This window comes from Epargyreus clarus, unplaced genomic scaffold, assembly GCF_041222505.1.
Source record: "Epargyreus clarus isolate Ecla_fem2 unplaced genomic scaffold, WU_Ecla_fem_2.2 ptg000011l, whole genome shotgun sequence".
Classification (NCBI taxonomy): Eukaryota; Metazoa; Arthropoda; class Insecta; order Lepidoptera; family Hesperiidae; genus Epargyreus; species Epargyreus clarus.
The window spans coordinates 2,381,834-2,395,697 of NW_027332219.1; the positions used below are offsets into that span (position 1 = coordinate 2,381,834).

At 33.3% G+C, this 13,864-nt stretch overlaps 2 protein-coding genes across 2 annotated transcripts; both read left to right on the forward strand.

Annotated features, from left to right (window-relative positions):
- Window positions 1–8,922: 8,922 nt before the first annotated feature.
- On the forward strand, window positions 8,923–12,163 carry Dcps (Decapping enzyme, scavenger). The gene is made up of 4 exons (XM_073077740.1): window positions 8,923–9,285; window positions 10,188–10,333; window positions 11,163–11,387; window positions 11,858–12,163. Exons 1-4 carry the CDS (start codon window positions 8,943–8,945, stop codon window positions 12,161–12,163), a joined length of 1,020 nt encoding a protein of 339 aa, XP_072933841.1. The 5' UTR covers window positions 8,923–8,942.
- Window positions 12,164–12,202: 39 nt separating this feature from the next.
- Window positions 12,203–13,475, forward strand: LOC140745820 (uncharacterized). Its single transcript, XM_073077739.1, has one exon. The coding sequence runs from the start codon at window positions 12,203–12,205 to the stop codon at window positions 13,445–13,447; it is 1,245 nt and encodes a 414-aa protein (XP_072933840.1). The 3' UTR covers window positions 13,448–13,475.
- Window positions 13,476–13,864: the final 389 nt, after the last annotated feature.

A 13,864-nucleotide genomic window follows, 5' to 3' on the forward strand; every position in this document is an offset into this window, starting at 1 on the left:
ATTTTAAGTAGCCTGAGTCGGAATTTCATTTATCAAATAAATTAATTAAACAGTGATGGCCTAGGTAGAAACGTGTCCTCTTAATTGAGGCGGGAAATGTTCGAATTGTTCCTGGTATCTTTAATTTTCAAAATTATGTGTATAGTACAAATTGATTATCGCTTGCTTAATAACGAAAGGAAACAACGCCAGGAAACCTACACGTCTGAGAGATTTTGAAAAGAAAATAATAGTTCCCAAAAGTGTGGGAAGTCTACGTACCAATTCACACTTCGTAAGCGTGATACAGCACGGCCTTAACCCCTTTCACTCTGAGAGGAAACCCGTGCCCAGCAGTGGGACAGTAATACTACTAAAAAATTTTTTTCCTATATTACTCCCGAAATTTCTGAATTATCTGAAGAGCATGGCAAAGATTGGAACATACCTACAGTAATACCTCGGACTTACACGATTGGTGGGACCGAGTGATAACCGCGTAAGTCGGAGTATGCATGTATATACCATCGTATGGTATAATTTCGAAAGTTTTGTGTCTTGTTGTGTTTGTGTTGACTTCGCGCAACAAATACAAATATATACATGAATAATTGGGTGGTTAGTAAGCTTATTTTTTATAATCGGGAATTGCGGGACACCCAAACCATAGGCGAATCGACGAGATTTGAAAATCGCGTTACTCCGAATTCCCGTAAGTCGGGGTATTACTGTACCTGTATACAATTATACATGTATGCAGAATAAACTCGATAGACCGTTCGCAGTCGGCTAAAAATATGAAAACTTTGCCAGAAAGCTCGGTGTACCCCCGGCCGTAATGTATCCCGTCAATTAATTGATTCACCTTTATAAAGGAGTCGGCATTTAAACTAAGATTAGTCATTTTAGACACTTCAGAAGCTTCCGAGTGTCAGATGTACACTTTAAAAGTGTCTAGTGCATTTTGCATTTTGAGCTTCATAATTTTAAATGTAACTAAGGTATAACTCATAGATTAGTAAAGATACTTCGCCGCCTTGAAATTGAATGAAGCCACAAACGGCTTATTAGTAAGTTCTTTTTTTGAATTCTTGACAAATATAAACATTTTTAAAGAAAATTTACGGATAAATAACTAATACTGCGTAATTTACATAATAAATAAATAATTATTTCAAATATTTAGGAACATTTTAGCACGGAGACGTGGCAAAACTTTTTTACGCAACAATTTCAATTCTCAAAACTAGGAACATTTTCTTGTTAGGAGTGATTAATCCTTACTAATCTATGGTATAACTGAAAACTTTCTATAGTTCTGTCTGCAACCATAGATGTAGTATAAAATGTCATTGTCTGTAACTATCTGTAGTTAACAGTTGCAGTTTTTCTTACAATTTAAGGGTCTAAGCCAAACTAAACCTAATTATATAAATTTAAAACTTAAAAACCTTTATCAGTCTGCCATGAAACTGCCATATTCATTGTACATTAAAGAGCTCGGTATTTTCAATTCAAAAATCATTCGTTGTAAGCCATTGTAAGCATGTTGTAAGACTTGAAAAGTCTGAATACAGACCATAGATTAGTAAAGATTACTCACTCCTAACAAGAAAATGTACCCAGTTTTGAGAATTGAAATAGTTGCGTAAAAAAGTTTAGCCACGTGTCCGTGCTAAAATGTCCCTAAAATATTTGAAATATTTTTTATTTATTACGTAAATTACGCAGTATTAGTTATTTATTCATAAATTTTCTCTAAAAATGTTTTTATTTGTCAAGAATTCAAAAAAAGAACTTACTAAAATAAGCCATTTGTGGCTTCATTCAATTTCAAGCGGCGAAGTATCTTTACTAATCTATGATACAGACTTATGAATATTTTCAAAATATAACGGTATTATAAATGCACTGATGATAATTGATTCCCACGGCAACTGAGTTAAAAAGGATTAAAAGTTTAAACACAACTTCGGAATAGCCGGCGTGAAATGTAATATTATGGAGATGATATTGAATATTATCGGGGTTAATAGTTTCTAAATCATATCTTAGTAAAAGGTTATCATTTGTCGGAAATTAAAAGTGAGAACTCTCATTCTCTCATTGTCTTCCGGTTTTAAAAGGTTTGAAGGTGGTAGGAACTTTTGACTTTGTTTCAGCTTGCTGTCATAAGACAGAAAGAGATATAAAGATAGTGTCATCGTAGTCAAAACACAAAAAAATATTTTTTTTTATAATAGAAGAGTAGCAGACGAGCATGCAGTCCACCTGATGGTATGTGGCTAATGCCGCCCATGGACATCTGTAATCAACCCCAGATAGGATTAGGTATTCCTACCTGAGGTCGGCCACAGATGCGCCGCTACCCCTGAGGACTAAGCTGGAACGCCTCGGAAAGTCTGTCTTACCAAATATATTTTATCATTATGTATTACAATAAACACGTGAACTGCATGCTCGTCTGCTACTCCTATATTGTTTTATAGCATCCTTGTATCCTATTTATATTCCACCTAGGTACGAGTACCACTACCATCAGACTGCTAACTCGCTGCCTATATTAATATACAGGGTGAATTTTTAAAACGGGCCTTCAGGGCCAAATCCGAAACTATAAGGATTAGCGAAAAATGCTGAAAGGAGTTACGAGGCCGATTTTGATAAAAACTAAAACTGCATCATTAGTTTTTTAAAATATTTTTTTCCTTAGCCGGGAATCGAACGAGTTCATTTAGAAAAAAATGACACCTCTATATTATTCCACTATCTGATAGTGTCGCTTACAAGGATCAAATTCTGGGAAGTAATGTTATGTGACAAATTAAAGAAAAAGGAAAATTTTGAAGAAAATACGTATTTTTCCATACATTGGCATACTAATCCTTAAGGATTAGTATGCCAATGTATGGATGCTACACATAACAAATGATTTATGTATAATTCTTTAGAAACAGACATAAGTCATACCATTGAAGAATTTGTTGGTTAATCAACTAATTATTCGATGTTATGACTATGACATACGGCTTAGTATGAGAAAGTAATAATTTGGCAAATAAGTTACCGCCGTTTTTAGGACTTATTTTTTAATGAAAATAGATAACTGATTAAATAGTAAATTCTTATTGTTTGTTGTTTACAACTTCGTTTCAACGTTAAATATGATTTTCTATATCTCTTTTTTAGTAATCACTCGGATTTGACTCTAAAAAGTAATTCTCGCAAATTGTCAGCTTTACATCTGTATTTAACGAAACTCCGCCCATAGCAAGTAAATCTATTTTAATGGTCCTAAAAATATCCTTAGCTAAGTCGGACATAAAATATAAATTATTGGGAAACAAAACGTCCATTTCGAATGATTAGAAACATTGAGCCAAAAAAAATGTTAATACACGAAATGTTTAAATTGATGAATGGCGGGAACTTAACTGCCAAATTAATATGAAAAAATATGTATTTTCTTAAAATTGAGGCTTTTCCTTTAGTTTGTCATTTATCATTACTTTCCAGATTTTGATCCTTATAAGCAACACTATCAGATAGTGGAATAATATAGAGGGTCCATTTTTTTTCAAAATGAACTCGTTCGATTCCCGGCTAGGGAAAAAGTTATTTTAAAAAAGTAATGATGCAGTTTTAGTTTTTATCAAAATCGGCCTCGTAACTCCTTTCAGCTTTTTTCGCTAATCCTTATAGTTTCGGATTTGGCCCTGAAGGCCCGTTTTAAAAATTCACCCTGTATATACCTACCTTCTAAATATTTTCTATATCCAGAGACGAATTACGTTGAATAAATAAACGAACTAAAAGCACTGATTAAGTCATTAATATCCATATTCTTTTCGACACCAAACTATAGACCGAGAAAAATATCACAATAATAGCTTAATTTAAACACATTTATCACAACTTCAATGTATGATTATAAAACAACACGTTTTCACGTAGAATTAAAGCAAACATTTGCCCTAGAATGGACAACAGGTTATTACAAACGAATTAGTTAAGAAATAATTGTTATTTAAGCCGTACATAAATCATCATGTTCAAACTTAGAAACATTTTTTTTACAAGAAATTCAATGAGGTTGTATTTTTTCACTGCAGTAGGTTTATAAATTGCTATAAAAATGTGGTTTGAGGTAGCTCCGACTTCACATTCTCCTTCGAATAAGTTAAGTTAATTTTATGGAAAAATGTATTTTATTTTAGCTGATCGAAGTATTTTGCGAAGTTTTTTCGCCGCTTTTCCTCTTTACGAAGCACTATATTACATAATGCTAGCGGTGGTAAATTATTATTGACGAGCTTTTGCCCGCGGCTTCGCTCGCGTTACGATGTAATATTTTCATCCCCTATTTTGGGGATTTTATTATTCTACCCCTTGGGGGTAAAATTAATCAAAATCCTTCTTCAAAAGATCAAAAGCATTCTTAGCGGATGCCTACGTCATGACATCTACATGTATGCCAAATTTCAGCCCGATCCGTCCAGTGGTTTGGGCTGTGCGTTGATAGATCACAATGTCAGTCAGTCACCTTTGAATTATATATATTTAGACGTTGAAAAATATTTTTTTAAATAGTCTACTTTGAAAAGGATTTATTATACTGTTATTATAAAATATTAATAATGTAATACTGGGCAGTGGAAGAGAAAACTTCAGAACTCCAGAAATTCTGTGATTTCACTGAGGGCGTATCTAGTTTTTAATTATCTATGCATCAGATGTTATTTCAAATAACGAGGTGATATTTATTATCTGTGCGCCTCAGGCCACAGTTTTGATTGGGATAATTAAAAACGAAGTCGGTTCACTATTAAGGAATTGGGGATAACTAAAGAGATTAAATATTTAGGGTTATAGATCGGACATTCTCAAGATTTTCGTACAAAATCTGTCATCTCGATTCATACTGACCCCATTTCGGGTTGAGGTCAAACCACATAATAATATATACCTAGGTTTGCATGAAAATTTAAATATAAGTCTATATATAATGTTTACATTTGTGCATAAATGAATAAATAAATATCAGTATAGCTGAAAAGTTTTGGGTATTACCCATAGATTAGTAAAGATTACTCACTCCTAACTAGAAAATGTGCCCAGTTTTGAGAATTTAAATACTTAACCCTGTGTATATTTATGGGTAATACCATAGATTAGTAAAGATACTTCGCCGCCTTGAAATTGAATGAAGCCACAAATGGCTTATTATCGTAAATTCTTTTTTTGAATTCTTGACAAATAAAAACATTTTTAGAGAAAATTTACGAATAAATAACTAATACTGCATAATTTACATGAATTTACATAATAAATAAATAATTATTTCAAATATTTAGGGATATTTTAGCACGGAGACGTGGCAAAACTTTTTTACGCAACTATTTCAATTCTCAAAACTGGGCACATTTTCTAGTTACGAGTGAGTAATCTTTACTAATCTATGACGTAGGTATATAGGGTCGGATTGAGAAACCTCCTCCTTTATTGAAGTCGTTTAAGAACTTTCTCTAACTTACATGAAGAATAGCTGGAAGAATAGATTTATACACGCATGCAACCCTTATAACAGCCCTCCGAAGGTTACGATTCGTGTTCATTCAAGAATAAAATGTACCTTTTGTTTTAACTCAACAATCTGTATTGATTTTAATTACCCGCCATTATGAATTATTATTTTTTATTTAAAAAGGCCAAGGCGAAATTTCTTATAAAGCCAACAATTATTTTTTTACTTACTAATTAGAACGTATTTAAATGACATACAGTGCGCCTAATTGTAATTTGGCTAAAACTAAAAAAAAATTAAAGTTTTTTAAATAAATAAAGAGTTAATCAAAGTAAGTGTACATTTATTGTTACAAAGAGTTGGAAATTCTCCATGACCCTTGGCCTCGTGTTATGAAGCTCTTATTTTATTAGTCTATTATATTTTCTTCGACGCTTCCAGCCTGATGATACAGCGTGTTCTATATAACTGCAATATCTATACCGAATAGAGCACATCCGCACTATTTGTAAATTATAGTGGGCTAAAATTTCTGAAAATATAACAGTACAACGTGAAAATAAATATTAATTAAATCATGGACATTATCTCTGTAACACGTGTAATGATAAGCTATTAAATATAATTGCAAAAAGCTACATGCCTAAGAGTTTAAGAAAATCTCAAAGTACACCAATTTTAAAAGATCGGGGCCCAACAGTGGAAAGACGATCACCTAACAGAAATTGTAGGCCTAATATAGATTAGTAAAGATTACTCACTTCTAACAAGAAAATGTACCCAGTTTTGAGAATTGAAATAGTTGCGTAAAAAGTTTAGCCACGACTCCGTGCTAAAATGTCCCTAAAATATTTAAAATATTTATTTATTTATTATGTAAATTACGCAGTATTAGTTATTTATTCGTGAATTTTCTCTAAAAATGTTTTTATTTGCCAAGAATTAAAAAAAAAAAAACTTACTAATAAGCCGTTTGTGGCTTCATTCAATTTCAAGGCGGCGAAGTATCTTTAATAATCTATGCCTCGAACAAACAAAAAACAAAACGTATATACGGTCGAATTGAGAAACCTCCTTTTTTGAAGTCGGTTAAGAACTTTCTCTAACTTACATGAAGAATAGCTGGAAGAATAGATTTATACACGCATGCAACCCTTATAACAGCCCTCCGAAGGTTACGATTCGTGTTCATTCAAGAATAAAACGTACCTTTTGTTTTAACTCAACAATCTGTATTGATTTTAATTACCCGCCATTATGAATTATTATTTTTTATTTAAAAAGGCCAAGGCGAAATTTCTTATAAAGCCAACAATTATTTTTTTACTTACTAATTAGAACGTATTTAAATGACATACAGTGCGCCTAATAGTAGCTAATAATTGTAATTTGTCTAAAACCAACTAAAAAAATATATTTTTAAAGTTTTTAATAAAGAGTTAGCAAAGGAAGTGTAAATTTATTGTTACAAAGAGTTGGAAATTCTCCATGACCCTTGGCCTCGTGTTATGAAACTCTTATTTTATTAGTCTATTATATTTTCTTCGAAGCTTCCAGCCTGATGATACAGCGTGTTCTATAATATAACTGCAATATGTATCCCGAATAGAGCACATGCACACTACTTGTAAAATATAGTGGCCTAATATTTCTGAAAATATAACTGTATCACCTAAAAATAAATATTAATTAAATCATGGACATTATCTCTGTAACATGTGTAATGATACGCGATTAAATATAATTGCTAAAAAGCTACATGCCTAAGAGATTAAAAAAATGTCAAAGTACACCAATTTTAAAAGACCGGGACCCAACAGTGTAAAGACGATTACCATCTATAACAGACATTATAGGCCTAATATAGATTAGTAAAGATTACTCACTCCTAACAAGAAAATGTACCCAGTTTTGAGAATTGAAATAGTTGCGTAAAAAAGTTTTGCCACATCTCCGTGCAAAAATGTCCCTAAAATATTTGAAATAATTATTTATTTAGTATGTAAATTATGCAGTATTAGTTATTTATTCGTAAATTTTCTCTAAAAATGTTTTTATTTGTCAAGAATTCAAAAAAAGAACTTACTAATAAGCCGTTTGTGGCTTCATTCAATTTCAAGGCGGCGAAATATTTTACTAATCTATGGGCCTAATATAGATTTTAAAACTGTTAAAAACATAATTACTACTTTATACCACAGAAACGGATTACACTACAACCCTTTAATGTCCATGGACACAGATTTCCGCGCCAAATGTCGGGGGGCCGCTGCCCTTAACTCCTTATCTACACTAATATTATAAAGAGGAATACTTTGTTTGTTTGGTTGTAATGAATCGGCTCAAAAACCACTGGACCAATTTTAAAAATTCTTTGACCATTCGAAAGCTACATTATCCACGAGTAACATAGGCTATATTTTATATGAAATATATTTGATAAATAGATTTTGAGGCGGTACAAAGTTTGCCGGGTCAGCTAGTGATTAATAAAGTGAGTTCGAATGAGATAGCGAACTCGCATCATCCTGTGTTATATGAATAGTGTCGGGCGCTATTGTCCGTTCAATCAATTCATCACCGTCGACCGTCACTTTGGGTTATTGTTGCTTTCAATCTCCCAGACTAGTATAGTCCGCGCCAAACTGCTAGTCCGTTCTGAAGTTGTTGCGAGTAGGCTTAGATAATTAAATCAACCATTTGGTTTAATTATCTAAGCGAGAAGGTGTAGTCATACAATTTGCTATGGTGACGCGATGCATTTCTATATTCAGAGCGGCCTAGCAGTTTTACGCGGACAACACTGTACAAGCCTAAAGGGATATATATTTAGTCTACAACTCTACATGTATATATGTAATTAAGAAAATAATAAATAATTTGCACTTTGAAAACTGGTGTTAACACGACGACCTGCGTAGCGGAGAGTTCACCATTCCAGGTCTGATGCGCAGAGTTCCAGGTTCGACTCTTAGTCAAACAGATACTTGAATGATGTTAGATATCAGTACTGGATCATGGTCAAGGTGTATTTGTCCTTGTGTGTATTCATGGCACTTCCTAAATAGATTACTGTACTTTTTGCATGGCTGATGGCTGATGGCACCCATGAAATACCCAGGGAATGTTAGTGTGAGGCTATGAGCGTAATAGTGACAACTACAAATATACTGATAGTATACTAGCTTTCCAAATCAAATATTTATGTAATTTATTTGCATTTGTGTTTAAAAAATCAGTTTCTATTAATTATTGTCATTCGCATGTGAGTACATATTTATACAGGATAAATTATTCTCACTTTTATCATGGTATTTTAATAATTTTCTATGATTTTTCTTTTAAATTAATACAATATATTCACAAAATAATTTATAAGGATTTTTTAAACAGCAACCCCGTTCTTATTCATGCGCGAACTCTGGCAACGTGCTACAAAATGTCCGACGGCGCTAGTCAAAAAGATGAAATAGACCCGTCGAGCGCCAAGAAAATAAAAATTTCGCCAGAAATTAAGAACGATGTAGTTGCAGATGAGTTAGAATTGAAAGATTTTCTTCCGGAGAAAATTGTGAACAACAACACTAATAGGAAAACCGTTTGCATCAAGGGAACTTTTAAGGGAAAAAGTGGCGTGGCGTTGGTGGTTTTTGAAAAAAATGCTTTCAAAGAGGAAGATTTGGATGCTAAAGGTTACTTCTCCGTAGATACTGAGGTTCATAGGTTCTTCCAGAACGATATTTACGGGAATTACGAGTGTTTTCCTAAGGCCTCGATAAACGGTAAGTGAATACCTTTTACTTAACTTTCAATTTTCAAGGTTTTGGCTGGAGTCATCGTAAGATTAGTCATTCGTGTTTTAATATTATTTTCGTCGTCGTGACTTTAAATTTCGCCTATTTACACATATTATTTGCCTTCGACGTCATTTATGTGATAACATAATAATATGTCTACGTAACTTCGCGAAAGTCTCGTAAGTTTAAAAGATAAGGAAACTTGTAATTCTAATAAGTTATTTAATTACCATTTAATTACAGATAAAGCGATAAAATTAATTACAGTAATGTACACTGCGTGAATCACTGTATTAATCAAAATTTAATTAATATTCATACTTGTGCAAGAGTTGTGATGTCATAACTTTCTTTGTTTCGTTTATAATTATCATTCATTAGTGAGCTTATGAACACGTTTTGTATTTAAACTTATTGTTTTTTTTTTAAATTGTGATGGATCTTTGTTTAATTGTAATGATACATTTTTACATTAAACTTCTATAAGAATTCTAAAATACTATTCCATATGGTTATTTGTGAATGAAATCAGTATTACAAGTTTTAATTATGTGTCGCATTGTCTTAGGATCTTACTCCACTGTTTTTTTATAATATGTATGTAGCTAATAAGAATCTGATCCACCTAATGGTAAGTGCAATTACCACCACCCATAGGCATTTGTAATCAACTCAAGATAGGATTAAAGTCCTACTAGAGTCTACAGATTGGCTCTGATAAGTATGTCTCCCTTAGCACACCCTTCAAACCAGAACACAGTAGCACTACACAGCTGTTATCAGAAATATGTTGTGGAAGTGCCAGAGTTGAATCAAAGGGTTCTACCACCACTTATTTGAAAAATCTTTCAAGTTGTGTTACTAAAATAGTTAAAACTATGTTCTAGGAGTGAAGTCTACTATAATATACCCAGCTACAGAGAAACACATAGAAAAGTTTGCGATACAGGAACATTATTTGATATTGGAGACTCCAGAACTATATGAGAGCTGCACACTACCACAGATTTTGAAGGCTGAGTGTAATTTACAGGTATGTTTTAATGTAGGAAAACTTTCCACAATATTTAAATTATGCTTTTATCAGAGTCTTTGGGAATGATGAGAGTGAATTCTTACAAAACAGACGAACGAATTGATGCTATAAAGTTGGCTTGTAAATGTTGCAGATTTTAAAGGAAAGGCTACTAACAAAGTGATTTAAAATATTTTGCCTACTAATTAATGATAAAATATCAATCGTTTTGTAATAGTTTCTCTACTTGCTCAAGTACCCTTAGATACATGCATTCGGTTTTATTTTTTTGCTGTATAATTATGCCAGCGAAGCATAACTTCTGATATGCATAGTATATGCATGCTATTTTGTGTTGTATTTTCACAAAATGTATCTTTCATGACAATTTCATACAAAATATCATTACCGAGTCTGTTATAATTATATTTATTACTTTGTAAAACATTGACAATGACATGTTTTTTTTTTTATATAATATAGGAGTAGCAGACAAGCATGCAGTCCACCTGATGGTAAGTGGCTACTGCCGCCCATGGACATCTGTAATCAACCCCAGATAGGATTAGATATTCCTACCTGAGGTCGGCCACAGATGCGCCGCTACCCCTGAGGACTAAGCTGGAATACCTCGGAAAAGTCTTTCTCCCTTACCACACCCTTCAAACCGGAACACAGCAGCACCTAACACTGCAGTTATTAGGTAGAAATAGGTGTGGCGGTGGTGCCGCCGGAGTCGAACCACAAAGGGTTCTACCACCTTCAAATATTTTTATTTGTTTATTTATTACTTTGTAAAAATGACACTCCTATGCCATCGTACACTTATATTGTATCTATATTTCAGTGGGTATACAATATTCTAGACGGGAAGAGCGAACAGGATAGAATCGTCCACAACAACCCGGATAAGAAGGAGGGCTTTGTATTAGTCCCGGATTTGAAGTGGGACGGGGTTACCAAGGAGACTCTGTACTTGCTGGCTTTGGTTCAGCCAAGGGATATCAAGTCCTTAAGAGATTTGGATGGACGGCATCTGCCCTTGTTGAAGAGAGTTCGGGACGAGGGAAAGGTATAATGCTAAATATATATATAATTTAACTGGATTATTATTACACCTTTTAATTAATTATAATTTCCTTACAAAACTTATTGGACTAACAGCGCCTACTTACTGTAGCGGTCTTTTGAATATTACGTTAGCATCAAAACTTACTTTAGCAGACATTCAAGTATTACGTTAGCATCAAAGGGGGTCTTTGTTTCCTTATTTTCTGATGTCTCGGAGGCCAGAGGGTCTGGGTGTAGATGGTGTTTATTTCGGCAATATTTATGATTGATATTGATGATATTCTTGAAAAATTAAGATTAGTAGGATGTTCTCCAATGTTTCCTTAAACTCCTTTAAGAGTGAAAAGTAAAGCTGACTAAAGTCATAGCATTATATTTTAAAGGATTGTCAATAGGATTGACAGTATTAAATTTTTACAACCACATTACTTTTGCCAACTTTTGCTAACTTTGACGTTTTCTCCATTACAGAAAGCGATCTTCCAAAAGTACGGTGTGCCCGGCAACCAGCTGCGCATTTACTTCCACTACCAACCGTCTTTCTACCATCTACACATACATTTCAATAGCCTAAAACACGACGCCCCCGGCATCTATGCAGACAGAGCACATCTACTCGACACCGTCATCAATAATATCGAAATGATGAATGATTACTACAAAAAAGCCGCTATACCCTTCACTGTCCGTGAAATGGACATGTTTTTCAATGTTTATGAAACAAATGGTTATGTACAAAGGAACAAATCGGATAATATTGAACTTATTGATAAGTAAACGGTGTACATACAACGTCGGGGGGTACAATAAGCCAAAATGTTGATTAAGAATATTTTTATCGAGCTCCGAACTCGTCTACGAAGTTGCAATGTGTATATCACGACTGGCGTGGATCTACACAAGGATTGCAACCTGAAAATCAATATACAATCCAATTGTATTGTACTGAACTATTATAATGATAGTGATCAAACGAAGCGCAGAGACAGTCTGTCGTCAATAGAAAGCCTCTCCGATTGTTATTCGGACGAGGATTATGATGTCACTTCAGTCATTCCCATAGAAGAGTTCTGCCACATAATACCGAACTCCATGTCATGCTTGAAAGTTGATAAGAACACAATATCATTTAGAATTTTAACCGAACCAAAGAATGGTGGGAATTTTTATACTGAATTTTTATCGGCTAATACTGATAATAAAAACGATAAATCAAACTCATTGAAAATTAATTTAAAATGCGAAGAACAAGTTAAAATCGTTTGCAGCAACTGCTCTAATATAATTTCAGATGGTTTTGTTAAATTTAATAGAATTTTGGAGTTACCAACGTCAAATTTGGATATGTCGGAATGGTTTTGCCACGGACATAGTCACGGTTCAACGCAAACTGAAGTTCTCAAGCCAAATAAATTAGACTTTTTGTACAGACTCACATTTTATGTAGTAAGCAACTCTGTTCTATCGGAGAAAAGCAATAAATTTAACTGTAAGAGAGATATTTACCACTGCAATCGATGTTTAGCTTGGTTGGGGATCAAAAAGAATGAAACTGTAAGACTATTTAATTCGGAAACTAAAATAGTTAGGGATGGCAATTATGAGCATGTTTTCTATCATAAAAATTCTACGGAGGAAATAACTGTGGACGACTTCATCTATACAATAGAGAACTTGAACAAGGAATTTAATTTAGGATTACAGTATGCAATGATGTGCAAAATAGTTCTGGAGTGTATGCTATCGAGCACAAACAAACAGTACCTGCTTATTTGGATAATGGATAAAGAATTGCAAGTTTTAAGAAATAATGGTACTTGTATTGAAAATGAGGACAGAATTAAGCTGCAATCCAGTTTTCTAACAAAAATCTTGTTCAAAATCGAAACTTCTTTGAATGAAGAGGTGGAAACATGGTTGTCGGATCCTGGAGTAGTTTCTACGGATATATCAAAGGGCATGTTTGTTCGTGGAGTGGAACATTTGCAGAAAATGTCGCTGAAAGTACCGGAATCCTTTCGCAATACCAACGGCTTTTGTGTAAGCTTCCTGAAAGTCTAAAGTGAAATTAAATTTCTCATTTCTCTAACCTGTTTTTATTTTTATCCGCTAAAAATAGAAATTAAAATTTCTGTTTCCTGAAATTAGATTGGGCAAATTATTGGATAGACTCATTATTATTACTGGGTATTTAGGAAGTATTGTTTCTAAATCAAATCAATTATTGTTTCTAAAAAAACATTTTTTTGTTCAAAATAAGTTCTTTACAGAGCACTTTTTGAATGTCAATTCTACTACCACCACTTCACAAGGAGTTTCGTTATGGAGAAGAAGCGCTGAAACTCCATAACACACATCTTTTAAAAAAATGTTTTTTACAATGTGTGAAATTTAACCTAATGGTACATGTGGAACTGGTACTACTTCAGAATACAACAATTTGTCAGTCAAATAATCACTAAGTTTATAGTACGCTTT

Coding starts and splice junctions, on each gene's coding strand:
- Dcps (XM_073077740.1), top strand. CDS start 8,943: ATGTCCGACGGCGCTAGTCAAAAAGATGAAATAGACCCGTCGAGCGCC. Junction 9,286..10,187: donor TCCTAAGGCCTCGATAAACG/GTAAGTGAATAC, acceptor ACTATGTTCTAG/GAGTGAAGTCTACTATAATA. Junction 11,388..11,857: donor GAGTTCGGGACGAGGGAAAG/GTATAATGCTAA, acceptor TCTCCATTACAG/AAAGCGATCTTCCAAAAGTA.
- LOC140745820 (XM_073077739.1), top strand. CDS start 12,203: ATGTTGATTAAGAATATTTTTATCGAGCTCCGAACTCGTCTACGAAGT.